At 39.6% G+C, this 24,974-nt stretch overlaps 1 protein-coding gene across 1 annotated transcript in view; it reads left to right on the top strand.

Annotated features, from left to right (window-relative positions):
* The window catches only part of LOC134354260 (serine/threonine-protein kinase BRSK2-like), a 1,028,846-nt gene that overhangs the window by 891,995 nt on the left and 111,877 nt on the right, over positions 1-24,974 (top strand). Inside the window, 6 exon segments of the mRNA XM_063063164.1 lie at positions 8,211-8,242; positions 9,638-9,802; positions 15,788-15,885; positions 17,873-18,023; positions 20,546-20,606; positions 21,444-21,651. Coding sequence (XP_062919234.1) covers positions 8,211-8,242; positions 9,638-9,802; positions 15,788-15,885; positions 17,873-18,023; positions 20,546-20,606; positions 21,444-21,651 — 715 coding nt within the window.

Genomic DNA, 24,974 nt, shown 5'->3' with positions numbered 1-24,974 from the left:
AGTGATGATGTCACTGACAGCAACGTGACACGGGTATCCAAGAACGTTGTCTTAGACAAGACACCTGCCAAACCTGATGCCACTCCACAGGTTCAGGGGCACAATCCTCAAGGAAACAGAGCACCACCCAAAAGACTGAATCTTTAGAACTGTGAAGTTAGTGATAGACTGTTATTGTGAAAGCATGTTTATTTGGAATATGGATAGTGAAAGGGAAATTAAATGTTTTGTACATATACCATTTAATGGTGCATTAATCTAAAGGGGGAGGAAGAGTAATGTATGAATCTCTTTCCTTTGGAGCAAAGTCCATCCACCTCACCCCCCACCCCCGACCAACCGGCTTAGCACACTGCTGTCCACGCATGCACATTGTTCTTTCTCTCCCTCTCGCTACAATGCGAATACACCAGTTAAAGCCATCACCCATGTGCACACTTTTATTTAATTGATATGTAGTTGTGCACAGGCGCAACAATGTGAATGGCACAACATAGATATGAAATGAAAGTTCTTTTTAAGGTGCGCATCTGAATTTGCTAATTCTATCATGAAGTTTTATTGAGAGTAATCTAGGCATCTTCAGAGAAGGGGACAGATTCAGAGTATGTCAGCCAGCTGAGTTTGGTGTCTGGTGGTCTAAGCTGAGTATATACCGTATCTCCTTGTGTTTACATTAAACAGTATTAAAAGATGCAAGGAAACAAACTGCTGGAAGAACTATGTAGGCCAAGTTCAAGTTTAATTGTCATTCAACCATAGACATGAATACAGCCAGATGAAACTGCATTCCTCTGCGGCCAAGGTGCAAAATACAGTATATATCAACATACACAGCGCAGAACTTAAAACTATAACTGCTCATAGAGTTACAAAGAAGTAAATAAAATAGCCCAAGTCTCTGAGCGTCATGGCCTATAGATTGATGATACAGAAGTGTTGATTCCTGGAGCTACATTTATTCATGCAACATCTGTGGAAGCAAAGAGCTGACCAACACATCAGGTTGAGATGCTGCATAAGGACTGGTGGAGGGTCTTGGTCTGAAATATTGGCCATCTCTATGCCACCACAGATGCGGCTTTACCTGCTGAGTTCATTCAGCAATCTGTCTTTTGCCCCACATTCCAGCATATACAGTCTCTTGTGTCTCCATTAACAGAAGCTATACAGCTAGCTATTTTTCTAATAACCATAATGCAGTAGGTTGAACATAGAGAAATCTATTAAAGGGGAACAAACTGTTTACAAACAGTAATGGAGCACCATGTTTTTGAAAAGTATGATGGATTACATATCACTCATTAATCTGCACTGTCAAGTTTCTGAATAAACAAACTTTCAGCAAAATATCTATTAAATGTCAGTTAAATTGCTTTGTTTCTGGGCATTGAGGTACTGCCTTCACTTTCTGCATGGGTGCACTTTAATCATCAATTAAAGCAAACTTTCTTGTTCATTAATAATTAATAGTTTTCATATTTGGAAGAGTAGGTATTAAGAGGGTTGTTATGAATATTGTAAAATAATATTATTTTCCAATCTATTTTCATATTTTATTGTCATTAGATTGCAAATGAACTGGAAACCTAATTGTATGTGGTACTGACAACCATGAAACTACTAATCGTTCTCTGCCTAATAATTGTCCTTTAATTAGGTATATTTGCAATGCAAAATAGGGTCATGAAGCATCAAAAAAGGCCTTTCAGCTCAACTTGTTCATATTTCTCTAAGCATTTCCTGTCCATGTACCTGTCCAAATGTCTTCTAAATATCATGTATAGTGTCTACTGCTTCCTCTGGAAGTTCATTCCGCCCTCTGTGTGGAAAAGCTTGAACCTCAGTTTCCCTTTAAAATTTTCCCTCAGTTTAAAACTATGCACTCAAATTTTAGTATTCCCTACACTGGGAAAAAGACCTATTGCTAAATACCCGATCTAAGCCTGTGACTATTTTATAAACCTCTGCACACGAGATTCCCAACCAGGGGGGTCCCTGCTCTACACAGTCACCCCTCAACCTCCTTCACTTCAGGAAAAACAGACTCAGGCCATCCAGTGTCTCATAACTCAACCCCCTTGTGTCTCTTTTCAGCATCTTCTCTAGCTTGATCACGTCTTTCCTGTTGAATGGCAAACAAACTCCACATGATTTTCTAGGTGGGAGCTTGCCAAAGCCTTATACCTCTGTAACATGATGTTCCAACTACAATGAACTAACCGATGAAGGCAAGCTTGTCATTTGGCTTCTTCCCCATCTTGTTCAACTGTGTTGTCACTTGTATTGCTAGATCTCTATGTTCTATGACACTTCCAAGGGTACTGTTGTTCTCTATGTGTCTCCTGCCCTAGTTATCTTCCCTAAATGCATCACTTCACACTTGTTTGTGTTAAATTCCATCTGACATTCTTAGTTCTCAGTTGATCTAGATCTTGTTTTAACCTTAGACAACCTTCTTCACTGTTCACTATGCCAACTATTTTGGTATCGACTGCAAACTTAAATCATGCCACCAACGTTCTCATCGAAATCCTTAATAAATATGACAAACAGCAGGAGGCACAGCACTGATACCTATGATAACATCTGCAAAACTGTTTTCCATTACTATCTTCTGACTCCTACCACCAAGCATATTTTGTATCGTACGAGGGAGCTCATCCTGAATCCCTTGTGATCTAACCTTCCAGACACCTTTCTTGTCAAAAGCCTTGCTAAAGTTAATGTAGACAACATCTGCCCTCGTCAATACTCTTGGTCACCTCTTCAGAAAATTCACTTAAATTTGTGATTTCAGGACTTCCCACACAAAGTCATTCTGACTTCAGTCCTTGCCTTTCCAAATGAAGATAGATCCTGTCTTTCAGAAATCCCACCAGTAGCTTACCCACCACTGATATTAGGCTCACTGGACTGTATATCCCTGGCTTGGGCTTGCAGACCTTCTCAGATTTAGGCAAATCATTAGCTACGTATATTCTAATCTTCCAGTACCTTGGCTAAGGAAGATACACAAATCTCTGTCAAGGTCCCAACAACAACTTCTCTTGCTTTCCATAAGTCATAAGCTAAGGTCCCAGTGATTTATCCATGTTTATGCACCTCAAGATTGCCAACATTGTAATGTTGAATATTAATTCATAGCAGTGATGCGTTTGAGGACATCATTTCCCTGAATTTCTTAGCTTCCATTCACAGTAATATTGTCAGGAAGTGTTCACTATGACCTTGGCATTCCCCTGTGGCTCCCCACATAGAGGACTGCACTGATCCTTAAGGAGACTGATACTCTTCCTCGTTACTCTTTTGTCCTTAATATGCATGGAATCTTTATAGATTTGATGTTACCTTCTCTGCCAAGGATATCTCATGTCCATTTTTTTCATTCCTATCGTCCTTCCTCACTGGCCCCTTTGGTCCCTTATTTTTATAAGGAACTCACTTGATTTTAACTCCCCATATATGATATACACGTATGACTCCTTTTTTTTCCTGGCGGGAGTTCAATATTCCATGTCATCCAATGTTCTCTCATTCTGCCAGCCTTGTCCTTCACTCTGACGGGAGCATGGTGACCCTGAACTCTCCCCATCTTCTTTTGCTGACTATTAGCATATTCACTATCTATTTTGCTGACTATTTGCTATTGCTGTGACTAAGGAAGATACAAAAGTCCTTGCAAGGGTCCCAACAATCTTCCTATCCATAATGTCATACGGAACACTTGGTCAGGCCCCAGGGATTTATTCACCTTCTCTACCTCAAGACTGCCAGTACCTCCTCTTTCATAATATGTGATGTTGTGGGGATGGAACTGGACTCTCTGATGGTGGTGTCTGAAAAGAGGATGCTGTCCAAGTTGCATGCCATCTTGAACAATGTCTGCCATTCACTACATAATGTACCTAGGTTGGGCACAGGAGTACATTCAGCCAGAGACTCATTCCACTGAGATGCAACACAGAGCGTCATAGGAAGTCATTCCTGCCTGTGGCCATCAAACTTTACAACTCCTCCCTTGGAGGGTCAGACACCCTGAGCCAGTAGGCTGGTCCTGGACTTATTTCCTGGCATAATTTACGTATTACTATTTAACTATTTATGGTTTTATTACTATTTAATTATTTATGGTGCAACTGTAACGAAAACCAATTTTCCCCGGGATCAATAAAGTATGACTACAACTATGACTATGACTAACCACACTGAAAAGAGGAGACCCATTTTCTCCTTTTAGCATTCCCCTTTACCCTATCTCCCAAGGATATCTCACGTCCCTGTTTTACCTGCCGATTTCCTCCTTTAGTGTACTCCTACATTGCTTATGGTCCTCAAGAGCTTTGCTGAATCCAATTTGGTCATATACCTGATATATGCCTCCAGTTTCTGGATCAGAACCTCAATATCCTTTTTTAAACAGAGTTCTATAATCCTGTCGGCCTTGTCCTTCACTCTAAAAGGAGTGTGCTGGCCCTGAACTCTCCCTATCTCACTCAAAAACTTCCCATTTATCTGTTATCCCTTTACCTACTAACAGCCTTCCCCAATCAACCTTTGTTAGTTCCTGCCTAATGTCAACAAAATATATACTTATATTTCTAGCAGTGTATTATTACCATTGAGAATTATTATGTTCTCACAGTCATGGCTTATTAATTGTTTGATTATATTTATTATTTCTTTTCCAAATCTGTGTTCCTTAAATGATATGAGAATCACACAATAGGAGGCTGTTCAACTTACTGTGACCACATTTACCCATAGGGAGGAATCCCTTTAGTCTCAGGCCCCTTTTCCTTACTTCTGTATACCACTGCAACTTATTGTCTCTGATATATGCTCACCACCACTTCTTAAATTTGTTTTTGCCATTAAACGGCCCAAAATAGTGCTTATAGTAACTGCCAGTGTGACTTTGAGAAGATGGAAGAAACCAGATCACACAGGAGAGAACTGACACAGTCACTGAAAGACATGCAAGCTCTGCACAGGTAGCATTTGAGATCAGGATTGAATCTGGGTCCCTAGTGCAGTAAGGCAACAGCATCAACTATTGCACAGTATACTGCCCTGCATCACAAATTGCTTCGCTCCAATATCTTAAAAATAACTATTTGCTTGGCTGTCGTTAGAAATTAATTTTAATAATACAGCTGGAATTGGAACTGGGATTTGCTTATTATCATCACATGTGCTGAGGTACAATGAGAAGTTTGTCTTGCATTACTGCCCATACAGATAAAGTCATCACACAGTGCACTGAGGTAGTACAAGGTAAAACAATAACAGAATGCAGAATAAAGTGCAACAGCTACTGAGAAAGTGCAGCACAGGTTGACAGGCAAGATCATAACAAAGGAAGTTGTGAGTCGTGTTCAATCGGAGTCTTAAGCCTTCTGTATGCTCTGGTCAAAAAGCAACCTTTAAGGACACAGCACCATCATATTAAACTGTTATTTGACAAGTCTATTTGACAGTTCCCCCAGTTTAGGTACCAGACACAATCTATTTGTAATGAAGACTTCGTAAAGATGAATTTCCTGTTTCTATAAATATGGTCCAGGTCGATGCTGAATGAATCATCTGATGTTATTTTTTCTCTGTTTCAGTTTAGTGGTTATGTTACAACTGAATGACTTGCTGTGCTATTTAAAATCAACTAAATTGTTAGGTCTGGAGACATAAGTAAACCAGATGGGCTAAAATGGCACATTTTCTCCCATGAAATGGATATTTCTTTTTCCATTTTCTTTGAAGGGGTGAACATCTCTGTATCCACTGACTTGAGGCAGTCAGTTACAGACCATGTAACTTGTTTTAGAGTTTTAAACAAAATCTATACTACACCTCCAATCTTTTGCCGATCACATTAAATCTGGATCCTCTAATGGGAACAGCTTTTTTTATTTACCATGTCCGTCATCTTGTGGAAGTGTATCAAATCTGCTCTCAACCTTTACGTCAAGGAGACCAGCATTGCTTTCTGTTTAATTTTGTTCTTTGAACTATTCTGATAAAGGATTCATGCCGAGCCCCCCGCTCTACTCACTCAACACTCTTGGTTGTGTGGTGAGGCACAGCTCAAATGCCATCCATAAATTCGCCGATATCAGCAGGATCTCAGATGGCAATGGGGAGATGGACAGGAATGAGACATTGGCTGGTTGAGTGATACTACAACAGCCCGGCATACATTGTGAACAAAGCCAAGGAATTGAGTGTAGACTTTTGGAAGGGGAAGTCAGGAGAACGAACACCAACCATTGAGGAGTCAGTGATGGAAAGAGTGAGCAGCTTCAAGTTCCTGAGCATCAATATTTCAAAGGGTTTGTCCTGGGCCCAACACATTGATGCAATCATGAAGAAAGCATACCTGTGGTTCTACTTCATTAGGAGTTTGAGGAGATTTGGTAGGTCACCAAAGACATTTGCACATTTCTACAGATGTGCGGTGGAGAGTTTTCGAACTGATTCAATCACAGCCTGGTATGGGGCCTCCAGTGCACAAGATCACAAGAGGCTGCAGAGTGTCTTGGACTCAGCCGACTCCGTCACGGGCACAGCCGTCCTTCCATCGAGGACATCTTCAGGAGGCAATTCCTCAAGAAGGCTGCAGCCATCATTGACGACCCTCCGTATCAGGGACATGCCCAATTCCTGTTACTACCATCAGGGAGGAAGCTCAGGAGTGTGAAGACCCACACTCAATGTTTTAAGAACAGCTTCTTTCCCTCTGCCTTAAGATTCCTGAATGGTCCATGAACCCATGAATATTTTCTAACTTCTGGTAGTATTTATATCTTGCACTCTACTGCTGCTGCAAAACAACACATTTCATGACAAGTCAGTGATAATAAACATGATTCTGATAGTACATCCTTTCTTAAATATAATTACTTACAATCTCTATTTAATTTACCCTTTTTGATTCTCCGACCTAACAGAACACCGTGTTTCTCACAACCTAAACAGTATACTGCTTTGAGGAAACCATTAATGTGCGCCTGGCAGCAGATATAATGAATAGGCTGGGTGATGTGTTGTTCTGATCCATGTCATATAAATGTAACAGGAAAGATAAATATTGTTAATGTGCATAATGTCAGGTTTCCTTATTGAAAGTTATTTTATTCATACAATGAAATTGCTGAGAAATATTATCAGTGTCAGTATTAAAAACTCTTCTGAGATATTTCAGATAGCTGTGATAAGTTGCCATGATAAATACAAGTCTACCTTTCAAGTGTTGTTTGTGTTCATTCATCTTTTGAGTTTGAATGATGTCAGTTGAGTGCATGTCTCCTCATGGGTAAAAATGTGTTTAACGAAGTATGCTGGCCATCATTTGGGCCACAGGACATCATCTAAACAAATAGTCAGAGTGTTATTTTCCCAGTGAAGTAAGTGGGCGAAATAGAATGTAAGAACAAGTGGCAAAACTAATATTCCGAATCAGTGTGAGCTGATAACATCGCGGAGCAGCATAAGCAGCTTTTAGTCACAGCAATTATTTTGTACGATCCTTCAAAAAGAAGCGCCAGTTGCTTATTCACAGCTGTTCAGAAAGCACCTTTTGTTTGGTTGGCATGTTGGAATTGTGGTCCTTGAAGCATTAGTTCTGCAGAAACAAGATTCCATACATGTCTTTTTCATTGTCTTACTCTGTATTTGCTCAGTATATGGTGTGGTAACAATTTATTCCGTACAAAAATGTCTGAATCAAATGCTCCTGTATTTACTCATACTTATCTGCTGGTTCTAATTACCAGGAAGGATTAAAAGGATTGAAATAATTTTTAAGTGAGTGTTGTTTATATATGAAAGAATGGCACTTAAATATGCAAATACAGACCTTACATTATTACAAAATGTTGAGAGTCTATTGTGTTCACAGTGAAGGAAGAAAATTCATGGTGCCTCTGGCCATGGAGTGAGTGTATTAAATATAGAACAGTACAGGACAAGTTCAAAATGGCATCCTATCTGTTAAATTAGTTTATAAAACATTTCTTGTGGTATCTATCATATCAAGTGAAAGCCTAATGAAATTGTAGAGGTCAGAGCTTTAGTTATTGAAAAATAGTTTGATATAAAAATTATATTACAATGTTGCAAGAGAATTTTCTATTAAAATATTTATATAGAGTAAGATTCTTCATACTCCTTGTCATTAGGTAATATATTACTCAATTTATTTTCCTTTACAGCTAGACCAGATCCAAAAACATTCTTGGTATATGTAAGTACAACTATTAGTTTGGCTACATTTATTAACATCTTTATTTTGCTTCTGCCCCTTTTATTCCTTCTGCCAAATACAACCTGCTAGATTTTCCTAAAATATCACAAATCATCTGTGACATTGCTGCTATATTAAAGTCTAATGGAATAATATAGTTTGGCAGCCTTTGAACTTACATCATGGACTTCATTCTTTTTGATATTCAGTTTTCTTGGACATTTTTGACACATGAGAATTTTGCTTGAAAAATCGTTAAAGTAAGAAAGCATGGCTTTCCTAATGGCTCAGCAAGTAACTGCAGAGCCCAAGTGAAACATTGCAATGTTTCAGGATCCTTGGATACATTTCTAGTCTGTACTTTGTTGGTTAGTCTCAGATAGCTAGTATGATTGGTGGGGGGGGGGGGGGTGGTTACATTTAATGACTCTGCTTTCTCTCAGATTTTAAATGCTACTTCACTAATATTCAGTTTTCTCTTCAGATGAAGCAGACTGCTTATTAGTTGATAAGGTAGTTAGTGTGTTGCTATTGCTAATGTCAGTGGCTGAGCCTAAGTACCTGGAAATCAGTCAAGGGGTCCAGCAAGAGTTCCAAGGTAGCTCAAGCCAATTGCCGTATCTTGCCTTACCCCTTGATCTTCTACATTACTGTTTGGACTTTGAAGTTTTGGGACTACATGCTCCATTTGGACCAAACACTAACAGAACACTTAACCAAAGATAAACTATTTTAACAGTCGTAAATCCTGAGCATGAATGAACCAGAGTGTAAATTATCCTCAAGGTGCTCTATGGAATAGGAAGAGACATGAATGTGCTCTTGGGTGACCATGGTAGTTATTAATTTCCAAAGTGGGAGAGACATCTGTCACTCTCAGGCACAAGAGCAGAACAAACTACATCCAAATATGAGGTGAATCTTGAGCTGCTTTTATTTTCCTTCTTTATTGTAAAATTTCATAATTAGAAAACATATTTTTCATCCAAATGGAACAGAATTACACATTCTCCATCACTAAATTTAAGGGTTAGCACCATTGTTCCAAGCCAATTAGCTGAACACAGTGAGTCAGAACATTTTGCAAACCTCCAGGTTTAATTCAGCTGTAAATGAGAAGCTTGGGTTTCTCCTTTAATTGCCTAATTGGCATTGGTTTGGACAACTTTGTGTGTGTACTCCATAGTGCAATCAGTAAGTTATTAATTTTCCTCTCCTTTAGAGACCCTTTTGCTGGTGTTTTGCTGAAATTAAGTGACATTGAATCGAAGAAGGGAAGTTTTACCAGGCAAAGAAATTAATGAGAACACTTTGAAGTGTTGAAACTAACTCCACTTGCCAAAATCCTGCATTTAATTTATAGAGTTGGAATTTTGGGTTTTTATGTTCTTACAGCGGGGGGAAGAATGAACCGGAACCAGAGCAGCCTGTTCTAAGGAAGGTGCAGATACGTTCACTTCCATCACTGGAGGACATTGATCCAGATGTCCTGGACAGCATGCACTCACTGGGTTGTTTTAGAGATAAAAACAAGCTTATGCAAGATTTGGTGTCAGATGAGTAAGTATTATTTTGTTTTTCTTGGATTTACTGTGTATGTTCTCAAGAAAATGAATCTCAGTATTGTATTCTGATAATAAATTTACTTTGAACTCTGAACTTCTTGATGGTACTAATGTACCATGCTATAATTTTTTATTTATAAGACTGAAACCACGAATTGCAGAAATCGTTATTTATTCAGCAATAATTTTACTAATTATGGACGTACTGGCAGCTGGTGAAATGGTATTCTGTGAGGATAAAGGTGGGATATGAGTAGGGAAACAACCGCAATATGTTTACTAGTCCATCACATTCTGGAAAGAATTAAAGAGCTTGATTTTCTCAATAAGAACTACTGAACCCAAGGCAAGCTGTTTGTGGATGTCACAGAGAGAACCTGCGATATAATTCTCCTGAGCCAGTAGTGCTAAATTAAAGGGGTATTTGTCAGGCAACACCAGCTTAAGGTATTTCCTGGAACAATTGATCAGCAGTACAGTGGTGCCACCAGCAGAGCTGTTGCCTTGCAGCTACAGTCGCCCAACTTCAATCGTGACCTTTAGTAGAGTCTTTTGGAGTTTGCAAGTTCTCCCTGTGACTGCATGGGGTTCCTCTGGTCGTTCCAGCTTCCGCAAGGATCCCTAAGACCCATTGGGAGGTCAATTAATTGACTTCTGTGTAGTGACAAAGTAACACCCTACTGATTTATAGAGGAAGTACTGGATGCAATGATGAGCATAGAATTGACATTTTGTATCTTGAATTACTCTTTCCATGCTTCAATTTCTGTCTCAAAACTTCTTGCCCCCCATCACCAAAACATACTCCACCAGACTAGCCACATTTCCATTCATGTCCTCAACTTAGATTCCCTCATGTAAGGAATGAGTTAAGCAGTCTAGAAACACCAGGTTGACCCCAGCATCAGAAGCATTCAAATTAAGGAGTCAAAAATGAAGTGACAATCAGTAAGCATCAAGCCTCGAACAAATCTCTTTCCAATTCTCAGGTCTTTGCAGCCTAAAGAGGTTCAAGATCATGGTAATTTCATTTCTAGTGGAGATTGGAGGTGGGATGTGGGTAGTGAAAGGGCAGATATGTAGATGTTCATCACCCTCTGGGTGGTAGTCTGATTTTCTTTATAAGTAAAATCTGCATTCAGAGTTAATATTAAAAAACACAGGCCTCTATTATAACTGCTATTTAATATGTCTGTAGATTGCTCAGGACATGCAGTAGTCAAAGAGCTGTGAAGTAGTAATTTTTCCAGTGATTTTGACATCATCTTACCCTTCTGCCTGTGACAAGGATTGCTCTGTTGTTCATGGAAGGCTGACTGCTGAACTAAAGAAATATGCTTTTAATAGTAAACTCTTTCAGACATTTAATGTAGAAATTTATTCTGAATACATTCAATATAATATAGGCCTATTCCAAACATAAAAGCTTTGAACAAAACATCCCCAAGACATCTCACATTTGTCGTCTCAAGCATGGGACAATTACTAACCAGCACAGTGTCCGCACAGCTCATTATTTTGCCTTTTTAATAGCCCATTATTATGCTGTTTGAAATTTTACGGTGCACGCGTGTAGCAGTGCATTTAAAAAGAAAATCTATTTCTAACTTAATACTCAGTATGAAATTTTTATTTTCATCATAAATATGACAACTTGAAGAAAGAATAATTCAGTGATTTTAGCAATGGCACACAGCCACTAAGTGTACTCATCTTGTATAATCTTGGTCATTTGTGAAGTATGAGTAAAAACTGTCAGATATCATTACCAGAGCATAATTGAATTGCTACTACTCAGTTGATTAAAGAGATTTAAAATACTCAACACTTTCATTTCCTGGGGACCCTTCCTGAGTTATAAAATTTCAATAGATCCCTGACGAGACCTCTTCCACCTAAAGAAAAATATGCTCATGCCTATCCTGCTAGTTTGTACTGTGCACATATGCTCTAACTCCAACTCTACCACTATCTCTCTAATTCTCTCCATTGCTCTCTCTCTCTATCTCTAATTCCCTCCATCACTTTCTCTCTAATTCTCTCTCTCTCTAATTCTCTCCATCCCTCTCACTCTCTCTCTCTTTTCTTTGTCTCTCTAATTCTCCATCTCTCTCACTCTCACTATCTCTTTTTTTCTTTCTCTCTCTCTCTCAAAAACAGACAGACAGACACACACACACACACACACACACACAATTGTTTCAGCTGATTTGGAATGAATGAACTTGCACATGCAAAGAAGCTGCAGAATCTGAATGCTACAAATTCCAATTCAAGTGGAGAGGGAGGGACGCTTGTGTTGCAAGGCAGGAACACACACAAAGGGGGCACCAACAGAAGGAGACACAGCCACCTGGAGTACATGTGTGTAGCAGAATGTATTTTTAGCCAATAGTAAGCGAGTGCCTGGAATGAGTACAAGTGAAATGGAGAATTACGTAGTCACAGTCTGTACTTGAGCCAAGTTTGTTGAGGCTAACTGTAAAGTACTTCTGGTGGATTCCTTAAAATCATCTACAATAAATACTGAAAATGCCAGAAATACTCAACAGATTAGGAAGCATCAGTGTAGAACTGAGTTACCTGAGAAACTGAGTTAACTGAGAAACCCTTCATCACCAAGATTTCTTGGAGATCTTCTCTTTACCCTGATCCTCCTCGGCCCAGTCCCCAGTTAAAAAAAAAACCCTAGAAAAAGTAGAACAGATTTTGGAAATGCGCATGAAATGGCCTGTGAACAGCGAACCCATTTTCAGGTTCATGGCATTACTATCTAGAGAAACTTTCACAGCTTATAAAGAAGTGTGCAGTATAGTCAGAGAAATTGGGGAATGGTGTTGGAAGGAAGAACTATGCTGAAGATCAAGCGAGTGAAATGGAACAAGAGAAAAGGGGCAATGAAAACGCTAAAAAAAGAGTTAGAGGAGATGGCAAGTGGAAACAGCAGAACCATTAGCAGCATCTGCTGGCTAGGTATAGGCAGAAAGGGTAATCATCTGAAAGTGCATTTTGATGTGGACAACTGTAACTAATGCTTTCAATATATCAGGGGCTAGTTATCCAGTGTGCACTTTGAAATAGAGGCGGCCAAAAACAGAAGTCAGAGCATGAAGGCAACGGCAAATTAAAGTGCCACAGGACCTGAAGTAAAGGTTTTAAAGGTGAAGTAATGGTGGCTGATATAAGTACATGTGGCTGCTGCTGCATATCCCAGAGCACATTCAAATGGGTTGTCTGCATCCATTGGCAAAGTAATACACAACTTATTCTGGTAAGGACGACACTGGCAATCTGGTTGTTACAGCTGTGCACTCCAGGCTGGGCAATGCACTGATGTTCCCTGTATCAGTCTTGAAGAATGCTATAGCTAAAAAGAAGCCACTGTTACAACCACTGGCAAAGTGCAACCTCCTTGCTTAGCAAGCAGCTGGTCCTAATGCAAAAGTTCCAGATATCTCAATAGTCCACCTGCCTCTCCGTTCACTACTTAGGAATATGCACTAACTGGGCTTTAGATTCAGTATGTGGACATTGAGGCCTGTGCATGATCTCATGCTGTCTTCTAATATGTGGAACTACTGTCCTTGACTTAAGGACACGGTTACTCTTCCACCAAGGTAGAATCAAAACCTGTAGCCAGGATGAGGTGTAATGAGACCAATTAATATAGGAGCATTAGCAACATGATCAGCAATATGACAGTCTGTCCCTTGAGTCATTTAATAAGATCTTGGTTGAACTGTCTCAACTCTCTGAAGACAAAAGAGACTGCAGCTGCCGGAATCTGGAACGAAAAGCAAAACACTAGAAGAACTCAGTGGGTCAATCAGCATCTGTGGGGGCAAAGGATGTAAGTCCGCATTTCAGGCCATCATCCTACATCAGGATTGAGAGGGTCTGGGGGAGGAGATGGGAAAGGTGGCCAAAGGGCAAACAGAACAAGGTAGACAGGCGAGTGTGTGTGAGAGGAGGACTCCAGGATGTGAGTTATCTGAAATTGGAAGGTTTATTGTCTGTACTGTCAGACTGTATGCTGTACAGTGCAAGCAGAATGTGAGATACTGTTCTGTCTCACTGTAGCAACTGAGCAAGCCAAGGGCAGCCATCTTTGACTTTGCTGACATATCCCTTTTGCCTCCTTTGATGCTCATTGATCCTCAGAGTTCTTCCTGAATTCTTTCTGATTCCACAGTACCTCTTTAAAAACAGAACAGCTATATGCATTCCCCCAGTATGATGGTACCAGTGCTCTATATAATTACATCATGACTTCCTTATTTATGTCCTTCATTCCCCTTCCTATTAAAGCTAACAACTCATCTGCCTTTCCACCTGCTGTTTCAGATATAAGGATATCCTGTTCACAGCACTCACTGTTGTCTTCGAATAATATTTTGCTTTTGTTATTCTTCCTACCAAAATAGATAACTTTGCATTTCACTATATTGTACTTAATGTGCCAAGTTTTTGATCACTTACTTAAACTATCTATATCCTTTACAGATATTTGTGTCCTGAAAATATACAGCAAAATTGGTGCAATGTACTCAGTCCCTTCAGTTGACATTTCAGGCCAACTCTTCATAGATGCTGCCTGACCTGCTGAGTTCCTCTAGGAATTCTGTCATCTGCAGACTTTCTTGTGTTATATAAATGAATAACATAGATGTGTTGGTGCATGGCCAAGTGGTTAAGGCGTTGGTCTAGCGATCTGAAGGTCGCTAGTTCAAGCCTCAGCTGAGGCAGCGTGTAGTGTCGTTGAGCAAGGCACTTAACCACACATTGCTGTGCGATGATACCAGTGCTAAGCTGTATCAGCCCTAGTGCCCTTCCCTTGGACAACATCAGTGGCGTGGAGAGGGGAAACTTGCAGCATGGGCAACTGCCAGTCTTCCATACAACTTTGCTCAGGCCTGCGCCCTGGAAGCCTTCCAAGGTGCAAATCCATGGCCTCACGAGACTAACAGATGCCTATAATATAGATTGTAAATAACTGTGGCCCCAGCACTGACATCTATTGCAATTTACTTCTTCAGCTCACTAAGCCACTTGTTCAGCTCACTAAGACCTTCTTATCCTGATTCTCTGTTTTCGGTGGTTACTAGTCCTCTGTCCATACTAACAAATTGTCTCTAACATAATGAACAGTAATGACACTACTGCATCAAACTCCTTTTGAAAATCCAGATGTACTGCATTCCATTTGTCATGTCTGTTATTTATATCCTCAAAAACTCAAATATATTTGTCAAACACATTTTCCCCTTTCATCCACCTTTCCGATGGATTGGCTTGTGATTTTCCAAGTAATCAATTGCTAAAGGGGAACAGTTGGTGTGGTAGTGGGGGTGAAAAGTGAATGGATTGCAGGTGCAGACATAGAGAATAAAACAAAGGCAGACTAGAATTTCAGAACTGCCTTGACACTGCACTATCCATAAAGACACTCAGACCCTAGGTGTTTGCAGATGGATGGCTACTTGAAAGATACTTCTATCAGCTTATGAAACTGATTCCACTAGATTAGGCTCAGCAGTCTTCCACTAAATAGGAATTCTGGGCTGTCCAACTAAAATAGTATTTGAGTATTGATGCTTCAATTAAACTTATTCAAAAGGAACCTGTTTCTGGGAGGGGTACAGTATGTTCACCTGAGGCAACTCTGATGTTAGAGTACAGATTGGTGCATTTCTAATTCCGAAGTGGGTCTTTAGTTATTTTTTTTACAATTTTAGCTGCTCATTAGAGCATGTTACATTCAAATTGGGACATGAATGTAATTTATCATCTTACCAAGTTATAGGATCTTAAAGTGACTTCTTTATAGATACAGAAGACAAACTAGAGCTAGGATAGGTGTTTAAAATATGAGATCCAAATGTAGCTGTCTTATAATATTAGTGCAATGCTCAGATAGATTATAGTGTAATATGATGAAAAGATATGTGCACACTGATTTCGTTTGTTTTCTGACTCACAGAGAAAATCAAGAAAAAATGATCTATTTTCTTCTTCTTGATCGGAAAGAGCGGTATCCAAGCCATGAAGATGAAGACCTGCCACCTCAAAATGATATCGGTGAGTATCTTGGGTAACTGTAAATTTTACAGATAAGATCTGCACAGGATGTCATTTGGCATTTCAGATGTTGCTTTGTACAAAAATACTTAAAGATGTCCATTTCCGTGTTCCAAATTATCCAAATATTTCCCATTCACTGCCAGGTTACAACATTTCAATGTATGTATGATGTATATTTATGACTGCTTCACTGGATGAGTGGGAAAGTGCCCAGCCAATCTGAGCAGAATCTCTAACAAGACCAACATGTTCTCTGGTTCATTCCTGGATTTATGCTGAGTTTGTTAATCTCATTCAGAATTATGACAAATCAAGATGAATTGAACTTTTTTTTTGTCCTTTGCACCAGGAGCATTAAAAATGAGTTTCTTCTCATGTTTGCCACCTAACGGCCTCTCTGAGGCTTGTGCGAATCAAAGTGAGAATGGGATTAGTGTTGTGAAGCCTCCACAATTGGAAAACTTGATGAGGTTCTCTGCTTGGGTTCATGTGTGAAGAGTTAGCTCTTTCATGAAGCTTCAAAGGTTTCTAGTGGTGTGGAGTTGATTTCTTTTAGAAACGAGTGAGGAATAAAGATCAGTTTTATTTTTATATTCCCCATACTCAATGATAAATCAGTCTATTTGAAGTCAAAGTTGTTTATTGCCATATGCATAAAAATACCAATCTATTCAAGTATTCTTACAAGAAACTTGTTCGTAAATTCCAGAAATTGATTCAGTTCTAAGCAACATGTCTTCATTTTGAAAGAAGGAAATGATTTCTGAGTTTTTTTTTCAATTTGCGTTTCACCCTCCAGTCCATTCCTGGAAAATATTTTCTCTAAAATCCCCCACCACTGCACGTTAAATTCTCAACTTCCTTGCCTCCATAATTCATCTTGATATTTTACAGCAGTCTGCTAAGTCACACCCGCAGCAATACTGTTATTTCCCGTCTCTTCTCTAAAATTATTAAACTCTCTTTCATCCCTGAAAAAGATTTCATCTCAGGTCACTGTCCAAGGTCATAGATTTTAATGTCACTGGCTTAACTATGTACTGTCAGATTAGATGGACACACTAACCATCACTGGGCACCATTTTCCATTGAAAAAAAGCTTTATTCAGGAATGCAGACATAAACTTTTCTTCACCATGAGTTGCATTTTGAAATCATACTCCACTGGCTGAATTTTTTAAAAAAGGTTCTGAAGAATTCACAGATTTCATTTTGTTCTCAAACATTGGAAATATCCATTCATCAACAGCAATATCATATGAGCAAAAATTCCCTACAATTCCACCTGCAGAGACTGCAACCAATATCTTAGCCGCTAATTTATTTCCTAGGCAACCAGTCCCATACTGAGAAACTGCTTGAAGCGAAGCCATCGGTTCATAACCTTGGTATTGTTGTCTGACATGAGTTATTGAATATCTATCCTTGGCTTATTTCTATTGTCTGTTTCTTCGACTTTTGACTTGTTTGAACCTACAACAATTTGAAATTATCCAGAATTGTGTTATTCATGTCATTTTCAGTGTAATCTATTCAACCCCACCCACCCATCCCCAAGATATCTCTTCTCCACTGAGTCTACAGCTTCATCAATCCTAAATCTATACCATTGACAGCAATGCCTCCAACAGGCAAAGACCAGACATCAATACCATCTATTCCTTTCATCTATCTTTCCCCCTTGTTGAACACACTGTAACTTACTTAAAGATTTACACTAAAAGCTCTTTAAAATAAAGAACTCGCATTTAGATTAAGAAGTAAGGCTGATTAAAACTAAAATAGTTTGTAAATACAATTAAGTGTTTGTTTCTTGCTGAGTAGTATTTAATAGACACAGTGATTTAGTATTTTAGGCTTAATTCTTTACTGTTCAAGTTTAAACAACTTTGATGTTCTTTTTGGAAAGGTAGTCTAAGTTGCACCAAATAGTAATGATAAGATTTTTTAATATGCAATTTTTAATTGTCATGGGTCTTGAAAGATCCACCTAGAAAAAGAGTAGACTCACCAATGTTAAATCGGCATGGCAAGCGGCGACCTGAACGGAAATCGATGGAAGTATTGAGCGTGACTGACGGGGGCTCTCCAGTTCCAGCTCGGCGTGCTATAGAGATGGCACAGCACGGCCAGAGGTACAATGTCGTATTGTAGCAAATCATGAACACTATTTCACAAACTAACCCAGGGAATGATCATAGGCTTTTCTTAATTTTACACTGTTAGTTCTTTATCTTCACTGAGAATGGAAAGCCTCACTGATGAATGAGAGAGTACAAGGCCTCGAGCTGCCATTCAACCTATAGCCCTGTGCTTGATGACATTCTGTTTGAGTGTGCAACAAACCTGAATGCCGGTTGTACAGTACAGAGATTTCTGAGTTTACCTGAGAATGATCAGACTGCACATCATGTGTGTCAAGGGAAGATGTGCATTTTTACATCACAATATGCCTTCATGCTGCACATTCAAATCCATTTTTGCCAGATATACATATCTGCACCATTTTCAATATTAGTCTTATTTCAACATTCACCTTATTTTTTCTACTATATATTTGAAATAATGTGCACTGCAGCCAACAATTAGAATTCATCGTAGTATCCTGCAAGGCCTGAAAGATTTACATACTTAAAATGCTCAAGATGTTTGTTTCAATGTCAATAGCTCTCAATAGTAATATAAAAGCTTTCTTTTTTGAAATATTTATATATATCTAGTTTTAAAATAGCCCCTGTTTAAATTCTTTACCAATGTAATTTTGTTTTTTTTTTGTTTTACTGTCCCTACTGTAGTAAAAGTATGTTCAGTAAAAGCTTGGATATCACAGATGCCAATCCCAGAATCAACAAAGAAGAAAGGTAGTAAAAGTGTTTCACATGATTTCTCCCTCACTGTGGGTAGCTGCTTTAGATGCCCTTAAGTGCACATGGTTGTTAAAATAGCTGAAATATTTTCTCTTCTTCCCCACTCCCTGGAGGTTTCCATCCCACATCTGAATGGCAAAGAGTTTTCTCTGGCGCACACTGATTATCCTCTGGTTTGGGTAGTTTTCACCTTCCCTCTTTTTTCTTCCTCCGAATCTTTTTTCTGTTTATTTGTTAAAAGCCTGAGCAATTCTCGTAGATATTGTTGGATAATAATTACCTTGCTTTGACGCCCTGATCTCTGCTGTTTTCCTCCCCTAAGTCGCTGCATGGCATTCCCTTGAATACCATGACGGGTGTAAAAGTGCTTGATGTATCTGCATGTATGACTCTCCTAATGTTCTTTTTTCTTCCATGTGGGATGCTGTAATTAATCTCTATGGTTTGCTGATTAAAAGTTAGAATAATTGATAATACTCTAAAGTAATATTCAGCAAATTTGTATGCTAATTTTGTAGCAAAGTGAACTGTTTCTCATTGGCATCTATGGCTGGAGGTGCTGTTTGACAGGTATGACTTAAAATAAGAGCATGAGACCGTAAGAAATTGGAACAGGAGTAGGCCATCCAGCTTCTCAAGCCTGCTCCACTATTCAATACGATCATAATTATCATCTTTCTTCAAGTCAATTTTCCCACCTCCAATTACAACAATTAATTCCCTTTTTGATTAAAAATTTGTTCAAGGACTGAGCCACCACATCTTTCTAAGGCAAGGAATTCGAAAGACTCAACCTATTCGGAGAAATCAATTCTTCCTCAAATCTATTGTTGGTGGTCTCCTTCTCATTTTGAGATCATGCCCTCTATCCAAGACTCCCCCATAAGGGACACATTTTCTTTGACAAGTCCAAAATGAAATTTTTCAGTAAGATCACCTCTAATTCTTCTGAACTCCAGTGTGTACTGACACAATCCATTCAAGCAATCCACCCGTAAGAAATTTCCTGACCTCATCCAAATGAATCATCTCTGAACTGCCTCCAATACTATTAACATTTTTTGCTAAATGCAATGCCACATTTTAGTTCTCTCCCATTTTGCAATTTGTCATTTGTCTTTAAAAAAAATAACATGCAAAGGATATGATGCTAGAAAAATAATTCATTATTTGAAGAAATGGGATAAGCCCCACTGATGATTTAGTTGGTAAGTGCACTTCTCAGGAAGCCTAAGCTTTACAGAATGCAAAGATCCAATGTTTAGTTACCAATCTGCTTCCATTTGGGACATTTGTATAGGTAATATGATTGGGATCAACACCATTGACAGAATGGAAATCAGCTGGAGTCTTCCCTGATGATTATAATTCAGTGAGAAGGGTCTGCATTAATGGACATCAGTGAGAACATGATGTATTTTCAATTGTAGGACACACATTTCCCCTTTCCATACATACAGAATTCAGTAGCCACACAAGTTAACTGTCTCGAACAACTTATCTTGGGACAGGAAGGCCTGAAAAACAGGACGACAGAAAGCGTGTAAACAGTATCCGGAGAGAAGGGTAGCAAATTGGAGGGAGAAAGAAAATGGTATTCTAACTTGGTTAATGCCTTGTGGCACTTAAAATCACTGCAATTTAATGATGAATGGGGTCTTGATGGTGACAAGAGATCAAATCCACCTTATGTGAAAGGGTAATGATTGTGAACATTGCTTTATTTTTCTCAAGAAGTTAAGCTTTTACAAAAAGCTGAGTTGATTCTAGTGTACTTTTTCTCCGTGTAGATCACGATCAATAAGTGGAGCATCGTCTGGCCTCTCCACCAGCCCTCTCAGCAGTCCGAGGGTAAGTAATAATGGCCAAACCCTCCATTCAAGGCCTTCAATTGTCCTGCACTTCATTGACTACAGCTTGTGTGTCTTGATTTTTACCTCTAAGTAACAACTGCAGTGATTCGTTGAACCCTTTAGCTATGAGTTAGTTATTGCCGCTTTGGCTATGTGTTTGCTCTTTATTGGTCTTAGTTCATCAAACATATTAAGTAAAATGTGCTGCTTCTCTTCCTATTAATTTGCTGGTGTAAAACTTATGATTTTGAATGCCTATACATTTGATGGTACTTTATGCTCACTTTTTGGTTATGACGTGTTGCTTACCGGCTAACGGCACGTATTTTTGTTTTCTGCACTCCCGCCCTCCTGATTTATGTCTGTGTGCCATGCTATGTCTTGTATGTTTTTCTCCTTTGACTGTCTGTGCATGATGCTGTCCACCGTGTAGCCTGTCAGGAAGTTTTTTGCTCCTCCTCAAAGTCCCGAGCTAAGCTCCTGTCCCAAAGCACACTCTCCCATGATTCCTCATTGTCATAGAAACACAACAAAGCCCAGTAACGTGCTTCAACCAAAGATAGGGTTTCAATCCAATCCAAAGACACAGACTCTTCCTGCTAAGAGTAAGCTCACAGATAAACCTTTGCAAACCACTAAATCTAATCCTCTTCCTGTTGTAACAACAGAAACATCCCCCCCTCAGAATCCTCCTGTTAAAAACGTACAGAGTCCGCAAACCGCAGTTACATCACCAACCCAAATGTTTGTTCCTTCAGTCCAGATTACACCCCTGTCTCTTGTCAGATTGATCCCCGGTACTGATCCAAACACCAAATCTATCCCTATAATACAGGTGACCCCTCACCCTTCCCCAAGGGGAAGTCCCCTCCCCACCCCAAAGGGCACTCCAGTCCATACTCCCAAGGAGAGTCCAGCAAGCACTCCGAATCCAACACCACCATCCAGCCCCAGTATTGGAGGAATGCCTTGGAGGACGCGGCTGAATTCAATCAAAAACAGTTTCCTTGGCTCACCTCGGTTTCATCGCAGGAAATTACAAGGTAGGTTCTTTTCTAGCCCTGTCTTTTGGGTTAGTTCAATAAAATGTTGCATTCTCATTTCCTGCTGACATAACCAGGAGTGGTATGATTTTTTTCTGAGTGAAATAGCTTTTTGAACTGATGCTAAAGATGAGAATTTGAGTCCTATCAACTTTCAGTTTCAGATGCCACAAGGTTTGTAGATGCTGATAGACCTGATTGGAGGGAACATGGTCCCTTCATTTTTATCACTAGGTACTCAGGATTCTGTCTCTCCTACCAGCAATGTGTAAAAGGCATTTTGAAATGTCATACTGGCAGTTGCTCAATAAAGTTCTTAACGTTAAAACACAACATCAGATATCATGAGGTTGACAAATTTCTGGTGGTGTAGAAATGGCCTCCAAGAGGACCACAACCTTGTTGTGGTTTGGAGGTTTGCATGCCTCAGTGACCCAGAGAGCTATGTTGGCTGGAGTCTGTGCTTTGCTCTTGGTCGGGCCACCTATGCCAAACAGGTCAAAGGGTAGAGGACAGACTAGGGGTGGTCCGTCAGTCCTCCAGTGTCAGGGGGTTCATCTCAGGGCCAACAACCCTGACTGGTTAGAAAAAAATGGTTACGGAAACAGCAATGAAGAATCCCTCTACATCTGAATGTGATGGTGTTCCTGAGTCTCCACCTGGGACTTGCATGCCTGGCTGCAGTGAAAACCAAGTGGAAGCTACTAACATGATGAAGAAAGCCCAGAACTACACCAGAGATGGTGGACTTTCATTGCTGCCGTGAACGCCAGTGGCGCAATGGGAATAAGTAAGTAAGCTCTAATGGAATTTTGAAGACAACGGGAACCATTGCTTTAGTGCTATATATATATATATACTTTATTTTCTAAAAATTACATGGAGGATGCTTGGAATTGAGGTCTTGAGTTACAGGGTTAGTTGGAATAGGTTAGGAATTTATTCCCTGGAGCACAGGAGAAAGGTGGGAGATCTAATAGAGGTATACAAAGTTAGGATGGGTATTGATAGGTGAATGCATGAAGACTTTTTCCTCTCAGGGTGGGTGAGACTGGAAATAGAGATTTAGGTTTAGGGTGAAAGGTGAAACAGGGGTGAACTTCTTTACTTAGAGGGTGGTGTGAGTGTAGAATGAGCTGCTAGCAAAAGTGATAGATGAAGCTTCAATTGCAACATTAAAGAGAAGTTATGGATAGGGACATGGATGAGAGAGGTGTGGAGGGCTATGGTCAGGTGCAGGTAGATGGCACTACACAGAAAAACAGGCCGGCATGAACTAGATGTTTCTGTTCTGTGGTGCTCTGTAATTTTATAACTCTAGTCTTGAATCTAACTGAAAAAAAACTGAACAATGGGAAGCATTATTAAAATAATCACTAAAGGACAAATATCTTCATACAAGATATAACTGTGATACCACACTGAGTTTTTGTAGTGCAACTGTTGGAAATGAAGAAAATTTTAAAGAAAGTCATAGTAATGTTTGCTAGGGAGGTAGGTTATAGTGCAGTTTTAATCCTACCTCCCTTGCAAACAGTGCCATGACTTTCTCGTCAGGTTTGCGAACGAAGAAAATGCATCTGCCTTAACAATAGTCTACAGTTCAGTTTTGAGGCCATGAGGTGAAAGAATAATCATTGACATATATCATGAAAAGAATCCATCCCAATAATAACCCCTGCAGAGCATCATTAATCACTGGCAGCCAACCAGAATAGGCCCCCTTTATTCCAACTCTTTGCCTACAGCCAATCAGCCAATGGTCTATCCATGCTAGTATCTTTCCTGTAATAATGAATTCTTACCTTGTTAAGCATCCTCATGAGCAGCACCTTGTCAAAGGCCTTCTGAAAATTCAAGTAAACAACATGCACTGACTCTCTTTTGTCTATCCTGTCTGTCATTTCCGCAATGAATTCCAACAGATTTGTCAGGCAAGATTTAAGGAAACCATGCTGACTATGGCCTACTTTATCATGCACCTCAAAGTACCCCAAAACCATATCTTTAATAATGGACTCCAATTTCTTCCCAACTACTGAAGTCAGGCCTATAAATTCTTCTCTTTGGCCTCCCTCCCTTCTTAAAGAATGGAGTAACATTTGCAATTTTCTTGTCCTTCGGAACCATGCCAAAGTCTAGTGATACTTGAAAGATCATTAGTAATGCCTCCACAATCTCTTCAGCTGTCTCTTTCAGAGCCCTGGGGTATATTCCATCTGATCCAGATGACATGTTCCTTCAGAGCTTTCAGCTTCCCAAGCACCTTCTCCTTAGTAATAGCAACCACACTCGCTTCTGCCCCCTGACACTCGAATTTCTGGCATCAGTGAAGACTGATGCAAAATATTATTTTTTTATTAACACAGTATATTTGTTTAGTGACACAGTGCAGAATAGGCTCTCCAGGCCCTTCGAGCTGCACTGCCCAGCAACCTATTTTAACCCTACTCTAACCACAGGACAATTTGTAATGACCAGTTAACCTACCCAGAGTTGTCTTTGGATCGTGGGACAACACTGGAGGACCCAGAGAAATCCTATGCATTCCACAGGGAGGATGCACAGAGACGTCTTACCGAGGATGCTGGGATTGAACTCTAACCTCCGATGCCCCAAACTATAATAACATCGCGCTAACCGTTACGTTACTGTGGCACCCATGGCATTATAAAAACTATATATGTTTATATAATGTTTTTATAATAATGCAAGACCATGTATTCTTGTATTTTGCAACAGTTTCATATACCCAATGACATTATTTCTATCAGAATGTATTATCAATGCACTTCTTTTGGATAATAATTCATTTTATCTCAAGAGGAAAGCATTAATTTTGAGAGGACTGGAATATAAAAGCAAAGATGTGATGCTTGAGACTTTTACAGGGTATTAGACTGACCACTTTTGGAGTATTGTGAGCAATTTTGAGCCCCATAGCTAGGAAATGATATGCTGACATTGGAGAGTGTTCAGAGGAGGTTTACTACAGAATGACCCCAGGAAGGAAAGGGTTAACATTTGAGAGTTATTTGCTAGTTCTGGGCCTGTACTTGGTGCAGTTTAAAGAATGAGTGGGGAATCGTACTGAAGCCTCCTGAATATTGGAAAGGCCTAGATAGAGTAGGCGTGAGGAAGTCTAAGACCAGACGCACACCCTCAGAATGCAAGGATGTCCCTGTAGAGCAGAGATACAGAGAAATTTCTTTAGCTGGAGGGTGGCGAATGAGTGGAATTCATTGCCATGGCTGGTTGTGGAGGCCTTGCCATTGGGTATATTTAAAGTGGAGGTTGAAAGGTTCCTGATTAGTAAGGATGTC

Source organism: Mobula hypostoma, chromosome 11 (genome assembly GCF_963921235.1).
Source record: "Mobula hypostoma chromosome 11, sMobHyp1.1, whole genome shotgun sequence".
Classification (NCBI taxonomy): Eukaryota; Metazoa; Chordata; class Chondrichthyes; order Myliobatiformes; family Myliobatidae; genus Mobula; species Mobula hypostoma.
The sequence above is the reverse complement of the archived record's forward strand: the minus strand, read 5'-3'. Positions and strand labels throughout refer to the sequence as shown.